The sequence below is a fragment of the Microcebus murinus genome, chromosome 4, assembly GCF_040939455.1.
Source record: "Microcebus murinus isolate Inina chromosome 4, M.murinus_Inina_mat1.0, whole genome shotgun sequence".
In the NCBI taxonomy this organism is placed as follows: Eukaryota; Metazoa; Chordata; class Mammalia; order Primates; family Cheirogaleidae; genus Microcebus; species Microcebus murinus.
Genome location: NC_134107.1, coordinates 12,024,575 through 12,040,985, shown reverse-complemented (window position 1 = coordinate 12,040,985; position 16,411 = coordinate 12,024,575). Strand labels below are relative to the sequence as shown.

General features: G+C 50.4%; 1 protein-coding gene across 3 annotated transcripts; it reads left to right on the top strand.

Annotated features, from left to right (window-relative positions):
• The first annotated feature begins 9,414 nt into the window (after positions 1-9,414).
• Positions 9,415-16,145, top strand: MEN1 (menin 1). Of its 3 annotated transcripts, none has more exons than XM_012777995.2 (10): positions 9,415-9,519; positions 9,894-10,354; positions 11,329-11,537; positions 11,748-11,876; positions 12,197-12,237; positions 12,319-12,406; positions 13,072-13,208; positions 13,634-13,769; positions 14,418-14,582; positions 14,798-16,145. In XM_012777995.2, the coding sequence occupies exons 2-10, from the start codon at positions 9,910-9,912 to the stop codon at positions 15,272-15,274; spliced, it is 1,827 nt and encodes a 608-aa protein (XP_012633449.1). In that variant the 5' UTR covers positions 9,415-9,519; positions 9,894-9,909; the 3' UTR covers positions 15,275-16,145. The 3 variants fall into 3 exon arrangements, with proteins under 3 accessions (XP_012633449.1, XP_012633448.1, XP_012633452.1); XM_012777994.2 differs by having other exon boundaries at positions 9,428-9,507; XM_012777998.3 differs by lacking the exon at positions 14,418-14,582 and having other exon boundaries at positions 9,428-9,507.
• The last annotated feature ends 266 nt before the right edge of the window (positions 16,146-16,411 follow it).

Below are 16,411 nucleotides of genomic sequence, written 5' to 3'. Positions count from 1 at the left end.
AAGACTTTCAGATTTCCAGATTTTTATATTTTTAGAAAATTAATCTTCTCCCACTTTTATGTTGACAAATTGCAAACCTACAGAAAGACTGCAAGAATTTGAACTCCATATACTCTTCACCTAGATTCACCAATTAACATTTATCTGCCTTTGCTTTACCTACATATCTCTCCATCTCTACATATATATAGCTTATATTTTGGTAAGTCATTTGAAAGAAAGTTGCAGATATCTTGAACTTTGCACCTAAATGCTTTAGCACGCATTTTTAAGAAGCCTCCAAACCCCATAATTATATTGATATAATGTTATTTAATATACAGTCTATTATAGGTTGAATTGTGAACCCCTAAAATGTGTATTTTGCAGTCAACCCCAAATACCTCAATTGTGAACTTACTGGAAATAGGGTCATTGCAGATGTAATTAGTTAAGATGAGGCCATGAGAGTGGGCCCTAATCCAATAACACTAGTGTCCTTTTAAAAAGGGGACATTTAGGCCTGGCGAGGTGGCTCATGCCTGTAATCCCAGCACTCTGGGAGGCTGAGGCGGGCGGATTGCTTGAGGTCAGGAGTTCAAAACTAGCCTGAGCAAAGGCAAGACCCTGTCTCTACTATAAATAGAAAGAAACTACTTGGCCAACTAATATATATAGAAAAAATGAGCCGGGCATGGTGGCACATGCCTGTAGTCCCAGCTACTCGGGAGGCTGAGGCAGGAGGATCGCTTGAGCCCAGGAGTTTGAGGTTGCTGTAAGCGAGGCTGACGCCACGGCACTTACTCTAGCCTGGGCAACAGAGTGAGACTCTGTCTCAAAAAAAGGGGGGGGGAATTTATTCCCTTTCTTCTCTCTTGGAATAAAAAGAAAAAAAAAAGTTTAAGAAATAAATTAAAAAGTTTATACCGACTCTGTCTCAAAAAAAAAAAAAGGTTATCCCGGTAAAGCAGATTATCCTGTGGCAAGAAAAAAAATTAAAAAAAGAAAAAGAAAAATTAATTTTAAAAAAGTTTAAATTAAAGTTTTAAATAATTTAAAAAATAAAATAGGCCGGGCGCGGTGGCTCACGCCTGTAATCCTAGCTCTCTGGGAGGCCGAGGTGGGCGGATCATTTGAGTTCAGGAGTTCGAAACCAACCTGAGCAAGGGCGAGACCCCGCCTCTACTATAAAGAGAAAGAAATTAATTGGCCAACTAATATATATATACAAAAAATTAGCTGGGCATGGTGGTGCATGCCTGTAGTCCCAGCTACTCGGGAGGCTGAGGCAGCAGGATCGCTTGAGCCCAGGAGTTTGAGGTTGCTGTGAGCTAGGCTGACGCCAGGGCACTCACTCTAGCCTGGGCAACAAAGTGAGACTCTGTCTCAAAAAAAAAAAATAAATAAAATAAAATAAAATAAAAATAAAAATGGGAATTTAGGCCGGGCATGGTGGCTCACGCCTGTAATCCTAGCACTCTGGGAGGCCGAGGCAGGCGGATTGCTTGAGGTCAGGAGTTTGAGACCAGCCTGAGCAAGAGCGAGACCTCATCTCTACTATACATAGAAAGCAATTAATTGGCCAACTAATATATATAGAAAAAATTAGCCGGAGGCCGGGCGCGGTGGCTCACGCCTGTAATCCTAGCTCTCTGGGAGGCTGAGGCGGGCGGATTGCTCGAGGTCAGGAGTTCGAAACCAGCCTGAGCAAGAGCGAGACCCCGTCTCTACTATAAATAGAAAGAAATTAATTGGCCAACTAAAAATATATATACAAAAAATTAGCCGGGCATGGTGGCGAATGCCTGTAGTCCCAGCTACTTGGGAGGCTGAGGCAGCAGGATTGCTTGAGCCCAGGAGTTTGAGGTTGCTGTGAGCTAGGCTGAAGCCATGGCACTCACTCTAGCCTGGGCAACAAAGCGAGACTCTGTCTCAAAAAAAAAAAAAAAAAGGGGGGGGAATTTAGACACACACACCAGGAGAACACCATGTGAGACGAGGGCACAGACTGAGATCTGGGTGATGCTTCCAAAGCTGAGGAACACCACAGATTGTCAGCAAGTCACCAGAAATTAGGGAAGAGGCATAAAACGGAGTCTTCCTGACAGCCAACAGAAGGAATCAACCCTGCCAACACCTTGATCTTGGACATCTAGCCTCCAGAACTGTGAGACAATAAATTTCTGTGGCTTAAGCTGCCCACTTTGTAGTACAATTGTATCAAAAATGTTCTTTAGGCCGGGCGCGGTGGCTCACGCCTGTAATCCTAGCTCTCTGGGAGGCTGAGGCGGGTGGATTGCTCGAGGTCGGGAGTTCGAAACCAGCCTGAGCAAGAGCGAGACCCCATCTCTACTATAAATAGAAAGAAACTAATTGGCCAACTAATATATATAAAAAAATTAGCCGGGCATGGTGGCTCATGCCTGTAGTCCCAGCTACTTGGGAGGCTGAGACAGAAGGATCACTTGAGCCCAGGAGTTTGAGGTTGCTGTGAGCTAGGCTGACGCCACGGCACTCACTCTAGCCTAGGCAACAAAGCGAGACTCTGTCTCAAAAAAAAAAAATAATGTTCTTTATAGCTAGGCATGGTGGCTCACGCCCGTAATCCTAGCACTTTGGGAGGCCGAGGAGGAATTGGGAGGCCAAGGAGGAAGACAGCTTGAGGCCAAGATTAAGAGACCAGCCTGGGTAACACAGTGAGACCCATCCTCTACAAAGAAATTTAAAAATTAGCCTGGCATGGTGGCGCATGCCTATAGTCCCAGCTACTCAGGAGGCTGAGGCAGGAAGATCACTTGAGCCCAGGAGTTTGAGGCTACAGTCAGCTATTTTCAGGCCACTGCACTCCAGCCTGGGTGACAGAGTAAGACCCTATCTTAAAAAAAAAAAAATCATTACAGCATTTTTTTTTTTTGAGACTCTGTCTCACTCTGTTGCCCAGCCTAGAGTGCTGTGGCATCAGCCTAGCTCACAGCAACCTCAAACTCCTGGGCCCAAGCAATCCTCCTGCCTCAGCCTCCCAATTAGCTGGGACTACAGGCATGCACTACCATGTCTGGCTAAGTTTTCTTATATATTTTTAGTTGGCCAATTAATTTCTTTCTATTTTTAGTAGAGATGGGGTCTTACTCTTGCTCAGGCTGGTTTTCAACTCCTGATCTTGAGTGATCCTCCCGCCTCAGCCTCCCAGAGTGCTAGGATTACAGGCGTGAGCCACCATGCCCAGCCTCATTACAGCATTTTTGAAACCAATTTTGAAACCAATTCTGGTTCACATGTTGCATTTGGTTGTCATGTCTCTTTACTTTAATCTGGAATAATTCCTCCTCCTTTTTTTATTCTCTTTCATCATCTTGACTTTTTTTGTTTGTTTGTTTGTTTTTTGAGACAGAGTCTCACTTTGTTGCTTAGGCTAGAGTGAGTGCCATGGCGTCAGCCTAGCTCACAGCAACCTCAATCTCCTGAGCTCAAGCAATCCTACTGCCTTAGCCTCCCAAGTAGCTGGCACTACAGGCATGCGCCACCATGCCCAGCTAATTTTTTGTGTATATATATTTTTTTTTTAGTTGGTCAATTAGTTTCTTTCTATTTTTAGTAGAGACGGGGTCTCGCTCAGGCTGGTTTCGAACTCCTGACCTTGAGCAATCCACCTGCCTTGGCCTCCCAGAGTGCTAGGATTACAGGTATGAGCCACTGCTCCTGGCCTTCTTGACATTTTTGAAGGGCCCAGGCCAGTTCTTTTTAGAATGAACTACAATTTGCATTTGTCTGATTGTTTCCTCATTAAAATCAGGTTACACTTTTCTGTCAGGAATGTTGGGCTCACCACATGTACTCGCCATCAAATTGGTACTGACTGACTAACACTATGGTGCTCAAATGGTGGTGGTGTTCACCAGGGGGTTCAAGGGGTAGACCCACATCTGAGGGATGTGGTAAGCATTGTGGATAGGAAGGATATACCTTTAACCCTAGCTAGGGAGAGGCAATGATATAAAATGCAACCAAAATGTTTGTAGTCTCATATTTTCTTGAAATAAAAAAAATGTTGGGCTCAATTAGCCAGGCATCCATTCTATTAGCAGATTCCAACAGCTTTATCATCAAAATACACCTAGAATCTGGTCATTTTTCACTTCCTCCAATTCTACTAACTGGACTAAGAAACGTAATCTCAAGTGGACACATAGGTACTACAGTAATAGGGTATTGGGCAGCGGGGAGGGGGGCGGGGGGCGGGTATATACATACATAATGAGTGAGATGTGCACCATCTGGGGGATGGTCATGATGGAGACTCAGACTTTTGGGGGGAGGGGGGAAATGGGCATTTATTGAAACCTTAAAATCTGTACCCCCATAATATGCCGAAATAAAAAAAATAAAATTAAATTAAAAAAAACGTAATCTCTGCCTAGAATATTGCAGGATCTCCAAACAGGTTCTCTCCTTAACCTTGTTGACTGAAAAAGAGTCACAAAGTATGTAAATTTAGAAAGGAGATGTTATTTCTTCTGAAAGGTTACAAGCTGCAGGCTGGCCATCCTGATAAGCTAGGAAGGAGACTGGCCCTTCAAGGGAGGAAGGGATAGGACAGGAATTTATGCTGAACGGGTTGGCCAAGTATACATATTCAATAGGTTACAGGAGGAGTTATGAATATTACAAAGGAGACCCACACACATGCGTATTAGGTTTACATGTATGTAACCTATATCCCATTATCACTTTGGGGTGGGGATTCAATATGTAAATACATTACAATTAAGTCCTTTATGTAAAAGGTGAAATGTAGGGCATGAGTCTGTGAACTGTGCATCCTCAGGAGACCAGCCAGAACCAGTCCATGGCTGACAGTTGTTTATTAAGAAGAAACTGTGTCCTAGCACTCTGGGAGGCCGAGGCGGGTGATCGTTTGAGCTCAGGAGTTCGAGACCAGCCTGAGCAAGACCCCGTCTCTACTAAAAATAGAAAGAAATTACTTGGACAACTAAAAATATAAAGAAAAAAATTAGCTGGGCATGGTGGCACATGCCTGTAGTCCCAGCTACTTGGGAGGCTGAGGTAGAGGATTGCTTGAACCCAGGAGTCTGAGGTTGCTGTGAGCTAGGCTGATGCTACAGCAATCTAGCCCGGGCAACAGAGTGAGACTCCGTCTCAAAAAAAAAAAAAAAAAAAGAAAAAAAAGAAGAAACTGTGGTCTTAAATAGCTGTCATGTCAGAACTATAAAAACAATCAGCATGGATGAATTTGAGCAAAAACATAAGAAAAGAAAGAAAAAAAAGAATAGCCGGGCGCGGTGGCTCACGCCTGTAATCCTAGCTCTTGGGAGGCTGAGGCGGGCGGATTGCTCAAGGTCAGGAGTTCAAAACCAGCCTGAGCAAGAGCGAGACCCTGTCTCTACTATAAATAGAAAGAAATTAATTGGCCAACTGATATATATATAAAAAATTAGCCGGGCATGGTAGCGCATGCCTGTAGTCCCAGCTACTCGGGAGGCTGAGGCAGAAGGATCGCTCGAGCCCAGGAGTTTGAGGTTGCTGTGAGCTAGGCTGACGCCACGGCACTCACTCTAGCCTGGACAACAAAGCAAGACTCTGTCTCAAAAAAAAAAAAAAAAAAGAATAAAAAAATAAGGAAACAAAAAGAACTTATAAAAACAGAAGGAGAGCACTGGGGGTGGGATGAAGTAAGTGAAGAAGTATTCCAGCCTTTTCTTCTCAAGTCAATCTTTGACAAAATCTAGTCAGGATTAGTAAAGGGAAGTGAGGTAGAAGCAAATGGGATGTGGACAGCCTCTGTTCTGTTGTAGCCAGGAACATAAAACTTCGGGATCTTTTAGCCAAAGGGGGGTCCTTTAGTCTGTTATGGGGGGTAGTACTTTTATTTCAGTCTTCAACCTTGACCCTCTCCAGTGTATCCTCCTTACAGCAGTTGGCACTGTCTTTTTTTTTTTTTTTTTTGAGACAGAGTCACGCTTTGTTGCCCAGGCTAGAGTGAGTGCCATGGCATCAGCCTAGCTCACAGCAACCTCAAACTCCTGGGCTCAAGCAATCCTGCTGCCTCAGCCTCCCAAGTAGCTGGGACTACAGGCATGTGCCACCATGCCCAGCTCATTTTTTCTATATATATTAGTTGGCCAATTAATTTCTTTCTATTTATCATAGAGACGGGGTCTCTCTCTTGCTCAGGTTGGTTTTGAACTCCTGACCTTGTGCAATCCGCCCGCCTTGGCCTCCCAGAGTGCTGGGATTACAGGCGGGAGCCACCACGCCCGGCCGGCACTGTCTTTTAAAGTATGAGGCAGGCTGTGTCATCCTAACCCCTCCAGTGCCACGTCACTCCTCAACCCATTTCACCCAGATAGAAACTGAAGCTTCCATGCTGCTGACAAGGCCCAACATGATCTTGCTGAACATCACTCTTGCTTCCATCTCCCCTCTCTCCTCCTGCTCATGACACCCCAACCAAGCTGGCTTCCTGGTCTCCTTGAACTTGCCAGGCACACTCTGTTTTAGGCATTGACACTTGTTTTTTTTTTTTTTTTTTGAGATAAAGTCTCACTCTGTTGCCCAGGCTAGAATAAGCCGTGGCGTCAGCCTAGCTCACAGCAACCTCAAACTCCTGGGCTCAGCGATCCTCCTGCCTCAGCCTCCCAAGTAGCTAAGACTACAGGCATGTGCCACCATGTCCGGCTAATTTTTCTATATATTTTTAGTTGACCAATTAATTTCTTTCTATTTATAGTAGAGATGGGGGTCTCACTCTTGCTCAGGCTGGTCTCGAACTCCTGACATGGAGTGATCCTCCCGCCTTGGCCTCCCAGAGTGCTAGGATTACAAACATGAGCCACCTCGCCTGGCCTGACACTTGCTTTTCTATCTAAAATGTTCTTCTTCCAGATAACCACACTGCTTATTCCCCTTTCTTCTCCAGGTTTTTATTCAAATTCCCCCTTTTAATTGAGGCCTTTTCTGGCCAGGCCTGGTGGTACACACCTGTGATCCTAGCACTCTGGAAGGCCCTGGCGGGAGGATTGCTCGAGGTCAGGAGTTCGAAACCAGCCTGAGCAAGAGCAAGACCCTGTCTCTTCCAAAAATAAAAAGAAATTAGCCAGACAATGAAAAATAGAAAAAATCAGCCAGGCGTAGTGGTGTATGCCTGTAGTCCCAGCTACTCAGGAGGCTGAGGCAGGAGGATCACTTGAGCCCAGGAGTTTGAGGTTGCTGTGAGCTAGGCTGATGCCAGAGCACTCTAGCCCGGGCAACAGAGGAAGAGTCTGTCTCAGAAAAAAAAATGAGGCCTTTTCTATTTTCTTGTCTCAAATTGCAACCTCCCTGGCACTCTTACTTCCCTTCTTTGGTTTATTATTTTTTTCAGCCCTGAAAAGAGGCAAAGGAATATTTTTTTCTTAACAACGATTATTTTCTAACACATTACACATGATACTTATTTAATGTGCATATTTTCTGGCTACTCCACTAAACATAACTTGACCTTTGATGAGTGGCTTTAAAAAAAAAAACTTTTTTATTTTTGAATAATCTTAGGATTTACACAAGAGTGGCAAAGATAGAACAGAGTTCCCATAAACCCTCCACCCCGCTACCCCTAATGTTATCACCTTATACAACCATGGCACATTTATCAAAATTAATTGATGAAAACTATTCACCAAACAACAGACTTTATTTGAATTCCACACAGAGGGCTCCCAGGTGCCCAAGACTTGACTGATTTTAAAACAGAAAAGTCCCATACCTATGAGTCCCCTCAGTCCTGGGCCAACTGGGATGGTTGGTCACCCTATTCACTAGTTTTTCCACTGATGTCCTTTTTCTGTTCCAAGATTTAATCCAGAACACCACACTGCATTTAGTTGTCCTGCCTCTTTACCCTCTTATCTGCAACAGTTTCTGGGTCCTTCCTTGTCTTTCATGAGCTTGACACGTTTGAGGAGTACTGGTCAGGTATTTTTTAGAGTGTCCCTCAGCTTGGGTTTATCAGATGTTTTCCCATGATTAGATGAGGGTTATGGATTTTGAGGACAATCCAGAGTTGAAGAGGTGAATGACAGGAATTTAGCATTTTATTCATTACTATATACCCAGTGCCTATAACTGAGTGCCTGGCCCACTGTAGGTACCAAAAATTCATTTGTTGAATGAATAAGCATTACTGACTCTGCAGAAATTTCGTATTGTTTCAAAGTTTTAAAATACTAATATAAATACTATCCTACCACACATATTGTTCTGCAGCTTATTTCCTTCAAAAATATGCCCGAGGATCCATTTTAGTGTACATAGAGCTACTTTACTCTTTTACTTTTACCTTATTATTATTATTATTATTATTATTATTTTTTTTTTGAGACAGAGTCTCACTTTGTTGCCCAGGCTAGAGTGAATGCCGTGGCGTCAGCCTAGCTCACAGCAACCTCAAACTCCTGGGCTCAAGCAATCCTCCTGCCTCAGCCTCCCGAGTAGCTGGGACTACAGGCATTCGCCACCATGCCCGGCTAATTTTTTCTCTATATATTTTTAATTGGCCAATTAATTTCTTTCTATTTATAGTAGAGATGGGGTCTCGCTCTTGCTCAGGCTGGTTTCGAACTCCTGACCTCGAGCAATCCGCCCGCCTTGGCCTCCCAGAGAGCTGGGATTACAGGGGTGAGCCACCGCGCCCGGCCCTTATTATTATTTTTGAGACAGAGTCTCACTTTGTTGCCAGGGCTACAGTGCTGGGGCATCAGCCTAGCTCACAGCAACCTCCAACTTCTGGGCTCAAGCAATCCTTCTGCCTCAGCCTCCCAATTAGCTGGGACTACAGACGTGCGCCACCATGCCCAGCTAATTTTTTGTATATATATTTTTAGTTGGTCAATTAATTTCTTTCTATTTTTAGTAGAGACGGGGTCTCGCTCAGCCTGGTTTCGAACTCCTGACCTCGAGCGATCCGCCCGCCTCGGCCTCTACTTTTACCTTAGTATTAATACAAAGAACCACAGTGGTTCTTTCTATATTCCTCTTTACAGTAGACACACAGTAGGCACATTTATATGTTAATGGATACTAGTAAATATCCAACCAAAGTGGCTGAACACATTTACACTCCACCGGTGGTTAAAAGTACCCGTTTCCCTCACATCTTGTCCACGGACTAGTGATAGCAGAACTTGCAGAAGCTCAGTGACCCCTGAGCGTGCCCAGCCCCCCTCGGACTACATCTCCCAGAAGGCACCGCGGACACCCCTGCTACCTGGTCTGCCGGAAGGGACTGACCAAGCCTAAGTATCTCGGAAAGGTTGGCCAGCCTCCGCTCCTCACCTAGCTCTGCGGCTCCCGGAGCGACGGGCCTACCACTCCCACAAGCCACCGCGAACTGGACAAGCCCGCCCCACCTCCAGACTCGGCAGGGCGGGGGAGGTCCAGACTCCACTTCCCGGCAGGCAGTGCGGGCGAGGGGCGGCACTTCATTTCCCAGCAGGCTCCAGGCGGCGGGCGCCTCGGTGCCTTGTGTGGGATGTAAGCGCGGAGGTGGGCGCGGGGGACCGAGGCCAGGACTCTCCTTAGGGTTTGGGGGCGTTGGCCTGGGTGCGCCTTCCGGATGGACTCTAGAGGTCCAGGGGTGCAGTCGTAGGGAGGGGACGGGGTGGCATTGGGGGTTCTCAGCAGGGTCTTTGGGGCGCTCCCTTATCGGGGCTGGGGGTCCTGGGGTTGTGGGGGACAAGGAGGCCCCACAGCCTCAGCTGAAGGGTCTCACCGAGCAAAGAGGGGGAGCCTGTAAGCGGAGGGTGAAGGCGGGGAAGCAGGGAAGTTGTATGTGTGTTGAGGGTGGAACCTTAGCTGAGCCTGGGAGTGGGCTCCCCGGCCGAGCCTGCCCGACCCTCCCTTCCCTGGCTCGCCCGCAGGCCGCCACCCGCCGCCATGGGGCTGAAGGCCGCCCAGAAGACGCTGTTCCCGCTGCGCTCCATCGACGACGTGGTGCGCCTGTTTGCTGCGGAGCTGGGCCGTGAGGAGCCAGACCTGGTGCTTCTCTCCTTGGTGCTGGGCTTCGTGGAGCATTTCCTGGCTGTCAACCGCGTCATTCCCACCAACGTGCCCGAGCTCACCTTCCAGCCCAGCCCCGCACCTGACCCTCCTGGCGGTCTCACCTACTTCCCTGTGGCTGACCTATCTATCATCGCTGCCCTCTACGCCCGCTTCACTGCCCAGATCCGTGGCGCTGTCGACCTGTCCCTTTACCCTCGAGAGGGAGGTGTCTCCAGCCGTGAGCTGGTGAAGAAGGTCTCCGATGTCATATGGAACAGCCTCAGCCGCTCCTACTTCAAGGACCGGGCCCACATCCAGTCCCTCTTCAGTTTCATCACAGGTTGGAGCCTGACAGGTGGCAAGGGGAGAGAATGAATCCTGTCCCACCTCTTCATAACATTCCATGGTTTACAAGCCTTTTTGAGACCTGTAAACCTTGTGTAGTAGAGCAGGTGTTAGTTGTCTCTGCAGTTGGGGAAGCTGAAGCCCAAAGAGGGGAAGTGATGTGCCAGTCTCACACAGAATGACAGGGCTGGGACTGGAACCTGATCACCTGGCTCCAAATCCATTAGCCTCTCCTCTACCCCCTCAGAACCCCCACCCCTGACATTGAGCAGCCACAGGAATCATGCAGCCCAGCATGAGGCACAGAGATTGGTAGCAGATTTAGGGGGCAAGGAGACAAATTGGGCTACATTTGAGATGATTAAATGAAATAATAACTATGAGAATGTTTTAGAATGAACAGACCAGGGGCTTAATTTCAAGATTAAGATTTAGGGTTTGCAAAGAGCCTCTTTGTGCAAGCCCAGTTGACTGGCAGTCACATCCTAGTGTGCCATATTGAGAAGGAATCTGAGGCTGCTTCTGAGTTTAGCAGGAAAGAGTACAGAGATAAATTAGGAGTATCTTGGTGGGTGTGTGAAAAGGGTGTTGGCCAGAGTGTCCTGTTTTTGCTGTCCCTGTTTTAACCTAACAGGGATTAGATTATTGCACTTATTTTAAGTGCAATAAATGGGAAAATCCTTAACATCACAGAAATATATAACATGGTTGCAGAGAGAAGGGACAAGGTCAAAGTCTGGGTCAGCTACAGAAGGTCCAGAAAGGTCTCTTGTTGGGGATGGGGGTGTAAATACGGAGGGAGAGGCTTTGAATACAGTAGGGAAAAGCAAAAGGGACAGTGGGCAGGAGCATCTTCAGGGACACAGGCTTGGAGTGGGGCTGGGAGGGAGTGTGGCCCATCACTACCTGTCCCCCTTTCCCCAGGCCGAAGCACAGAGGACCCTCTTTCATTACCTCCCCCTTCCACAGGCACCAAACTGGACAGCTCTGGTGTGGCCTTTGCTGTGGTGGGGGCCTGCCAAGCCCTGGGTCTCCGGGATGTCCACCTGGCCCTGTCTGAGGATCATGCCTGGGTAGTGTTTGGGCCTAATGGGGAGCAGACAGCTGAGGTCACCTGGCATGGCAAGGGCAACGAGGACCGCAGGGGCCAGACTGTCAACGCTGGTGTGGCTGAGCGGGTATTGTGTTCTCCCAACCTTGTCCCCTAAATACTCTGCTAACTGAAGCCACCCAAAGGACTTTACTTTCTTGGGCCCCACTCCCCTCTTCCAATCACCACCTATATATATCAGGAGGGGAAGGCAGAAGAGCCCCTTCCCTGGCTGTCATTCCCTGAAGGAGACACAGGGTGGGCCATCATGAGACATTTCATCTTGTCTCCTTGAAAGAGCTGGCTGTACCTGAAAGGATCATACATGCGCTGTGACCGCAAGATGGAGGTGGCATTTATGGTGTGTGCCATCAACCCTTCCATCGACCTGCACACCGACTCCCTGGAGCTGCTGCAGCTGCAGCAGGTGAGGGCTGTGCCTGTGGGCCAGGAGTGGGCTAGGCCAGGCTGCTGACTGGACTTGCTCTGGGTCCTGGGTCAGGGGCACTTTCCCTTCCTGAGATTCAACTTCCCTTTCTGTAAAATGGGTTAGTAACTCCTGACCTGGCCTTTCCCAGGGCTAGTAGGAGAGTGGAATTGAGACATGAAAGGACTAGTTTGTGAATTCTGGTCCTTCCAACTTGGTGGGAGATCCCTGTTGGTTCTGGCCCCCACCTCTGCTTGATGGACTGAGGATCCTTCCTCTCCCCACCCCCCTAGCTCATAACTCTCTCTTTTGGCCCCTAGAAGCTGCTCTGGCTGCTCTATGACCTGGGACATCTAGAAAGGTCAGTAGGGGAAAGTGGCCAGGCTGGGCTTTGGGGGCCCAGAGGGCTAGGTGGCAGCCCGAACTTATGATCCTTTCTCAGGTACCCCATGGCACTAGGGAACCTGGCAGATCTGGAGGAGCTGGAGCCCACCCCTGGCCGGCCAGACCCACTCACCCTCTACCACAAGGTGGGGTCATCTCAGGAGAGGGCAGAAGGGAGACCCCAACAGTGGCTGGGGTCCCCTTCTGGGGATTTGGAGGGGCAGGTGAGGTGAGAACTTTGTGTGTTGAGGGTATTACCATCCAGCCCCACGTTGTATCAGATATACTGTGTGCATAATCAATGTAGTCAGAGCTGCCTGGAGGGTGTTCTGGGTTCCCCAGCCTGAGAGTGGCAGGCCCTGGATTTGTCCCTTCAGCCCTTCATTTTCTGCTGCCCCTCACTCTCCTTCCTGGAGTATAACAAGATCAAAAACAGTGGAAGCACTGAGGAGGGATTGTTAACTTGGTGGAGGTGGGGGTAGGAGGGCCATTGGCCTTGGCTTGGAAGTCTTTGGTATTTGTGTAGACGAGTATGTGGGGAAGCCTGGGTAAGAGACAGAGCTCAGAGAGTAGGCCTCTCCCCTCCCTGGGCTTGTTCTGGGTGGGCCCCACCCCTGCAGTCGGCCCCTGGCCTCAGCAAGCAGTCCTGCAGTCCCAGGGAGGAGCTGGCAGGGAGTGGGTGGGATTGGAGATGGGCAGGACTCTTTGGGTTCTTTCTTTTACCGCTTCTGGGTGTGACCTGATGGGGCATTTGTGCCAGATGAGGCAGCTGGGGGCTGCCTCCCTGAGGCTCCTCTGCCTCACCCCCCAGGGCATTGCCTCAGCCAAGACCTACTACCGAGATGAGCACATCTACCCCTACATGTACCTGGCTGGCTACCACTGTCGCAACCGCAATGTGCGCGAAGCCCTGCAGGCCTGGGCCGACACGGCCACTGTCATCCAGGAGTGAGGATCTCCCCACTAGGGCCTCCAGCTCCTCCTTTCTTCCCCCTCCACCCAGTTTCCAACCACCCTCGTCCAGCAGTGAGGCCTGGATCCTAACCCCCATCCCCTCTCCGTCCAGTCCCTAGGCAGCCAAGGCCCCCATCATCCACGAGGTAGGGACTCCTGATTAAAGCCTTCCCTCCCTCCCTCTCTCCTCCCAGTTTTTCACCACTGTCATCCAGCAGTGGGACCTCCACCTTAGCCCCATGCCCACTCCTTACTGTTGCTCTGGGCTAACGCAGACACTATCACTTTGGAGTGAAGTCCCCAACCACTCCCCCAGTCCCTGGGATGACCCAGGAAAAGAAACCTGGGCTCCATCCCCAACTAGGTCCCCGGGGGTACCCCCCATGGCAAAACCCCACAGTTCCCCACTGCTCTCACAGCTACAACTACTGCCGAGAAGATGAGGAGATCTACAAGGAGTTCTTCGAAGTGGCCAATGACGTCATCCCCAATTTGCTGAAAGAGGCGGCCAGCTTGCTGGAGGCAGGCGAGGAGCGGCCAGGGGAACAGAGCCAGGTGAAGGGCTGGTGCTCCAGTCTGTGTCCAGCCTGCCACCTGGCAGGGCTCCCCAGCCACAGGACATGGGGCTATACAAGGAAGGTGGCCCCAAGCAGAGAGCCACATTCCCTTCTGCTGTAGCTGAGGTCCTAGGCCAGGGTTTGAAGGGCAGGGAGTACTTTAGTGGTTTCTATCCTGTGCCTTCAAGTAAATGGGGTGGAAGCTCATCTCTTTCAGGGCCGAGGTCCCTCATTCAGCTTAGGGGATGGGATGGAGGTAAAGGATGGTTCCCCTTCCCCAGTCCTGGCTAAGGACTGGTTATATAAAAGATAGGAGAATCCTGGGCAAGAGTGAGACCCTGTCTCTACACAAAATTGAAAAATTAGCCAGGTGTGGGGGCTCATGTCTGTAGTCCCAGCTACCCTGGAGGCTGAGACAGGAGTTTGAGGTTGCAGTGATCTGTGATTATGCCACTGCACTCCAGCCCAGGTGACAGAGTGAGACCCTACCTCAAGAAAAAAAAAAAAAGTTCTGAGAATGTTCCCAATCTATGTTCACCTCTTCCAGAGCCAGGAATTTTTGTCTAGGTGGGGGGCCTGGCCTGTGCCCTCTGCCTAGGGACGAGTAGGGGACGCTGATCTGTGCCCTCCCTTCCCCCTTGCCCAGGGCACCCAGAGCCAGGGTTCTGCTCTCCAAGACCCTGAGTGCTTCGCCCACCTGCTGCGATTCTACGATGGCATCTGCAAATGGGAGGAGGGCAGCCCCACGCCTGTGCTGCACGTAGGCTGGGCCACCTTCCTTGTGCAGTCCCTCGGACGTTTTGAGGGACAGGTGAGGGACGGCTGTACAGGAGGGCTGGGCACTCCAGGTGGTGACAGCAGCCACAGGAGAGTCAGACCTTTGTGGCCCAGAGGCAGCATCCGTCCATCCCTTTGGGTACAGTTGAGACTCCCTAGACAGGATGGGATGGCCAAAGGCAGGGTCCTGGAGTTCCAGCCACTGGGTGGAACTCGGCCTTTCCCTCAGCTTGCTCTCTCATGGCCCAGGTGCGGCAGAAGGTGCGAATAGTCAGCCGGGAGGCCGAGGCAGCAGAGGCCGAGGAGCCTTGGGGTGAGGAAGCCCGGGAAGGCCGGCGGCGGGGCCCGCGGCGAGAGTCCAAGCCAGAGGAGCCTCCTCCACCCAAGAAGCCGGCTCTGGACAAGGGCGCCGGCCAGAATGCGGTGTCCGCAGCCCCCCGGAAGCCCACGGGGACCGTCTCAGGCACTGCCCGAGGCCCTGAAGGCGGCAGCACGACTCAGGCGCCAGCACCTGCAGCGTCGCCGCCGCCAGAGGGTCCGGTGCTCACTTTCCAGAGCGAGAAGATGAAAGGCATGAAGGAGCTGCTGGTGGCCACCAAGATCAACTCGAGCGCCATCAAGCTGCAACTCACGGCGCAGTCGCAAGTGCAGATGAAGAAGCAGAAAGTGTCTACACCCAGCGACTACACTCTTTCTTTCCTCAAGCGGCAGCGCAAGGGCCTCTGAGATACCCAGGACTTCCTAACAGCCCACCCGGCCCCAGGGCCCGCCCTCTGTCCGCATCGAGGCTCCACCCCGGTCCTCCCGCTCCGAGCCCAGGCTCCGCCTGCAGCGCTCCGTGGCCTAGGCCGGCGACCAGCTCAGGACTAGGCCCCACCCCTACCCGGAACCCAGGCTTCTGGTCCCTGGAATACAGACTACAAATCCCCTCTACCCGCGATTTAATATTCTCTCCAGCTCAGAACCGAGGACGCTGCTCCCAGAATTCCAGCAGGCTGAGTGAAAACTCACCCCAGGCCCTGATCACCTATCTTTAAAGGTCCAACCCCTGGAAACTCCGATTCCTCCTTAGAATGGAGGCGGTAACTTAGAGCCAAACCTAGAGCTACAAGTTGCTCCCAGCTCGTAGGGGCTGAGGTTTCACCCTTAACCCAAGAAGCACAGGTCCCTTCTCCAGCCCTGGAACCCAAATCCCCTCTTATCCCCTAGGAGTACATTTCTACACTTCAGAATTCCAACCCTTGGGAATCCAAGCCCCCTACCCCAAAGAACTTAAGTCCTGCTCCAGAACCTGGAAATCCTGGCTTCCTCTCCTTCCTATCCCAAGAGCCCATGATACGAAACTCTACCCCCAGCCTATGAGAATCCTGAGTCCTGCCCTCTCTCTTCCTGACCTAACTGGCTCGGGATCAGAGCAGGACCTCTCTTACGACCCTCTAGGAACCCCCCCACCCGAGGTTCAGTTCATCTCGGGGACCCTGGAGGAAATCTGCAGGGGGTTGGGAGTGGGTGAAGGGCGCCTGATCACTTCCTATTTTGTACATAGATTTATTTTTCAGTTCTGAGGAAGATAAATACATTTTGTAAAAAATCAAAACCCATGTCCGTGTTTCATCTGGGAAATTGGGGATGGGACGGGGGAGCGGGACGTTCCCTCTTTCCTCTGCCTTTTGGCTTTCTGGACTTGGGCGCTCCCTACCCATGGAGGGCGAGGAACTGGCGCATGGCTTCAGGCCCCAGGCTCCGCCCGGGCCTCGGGACTTCCCCGCGTCGCAGAGGGCCTGTCCCGCGGGCGCCTCCTCTCGGCCGCGGCCGGGGCATCCCCGGTCTGGCCCCGCCCCTGGCCCCGCCCCTGCCCCGGCG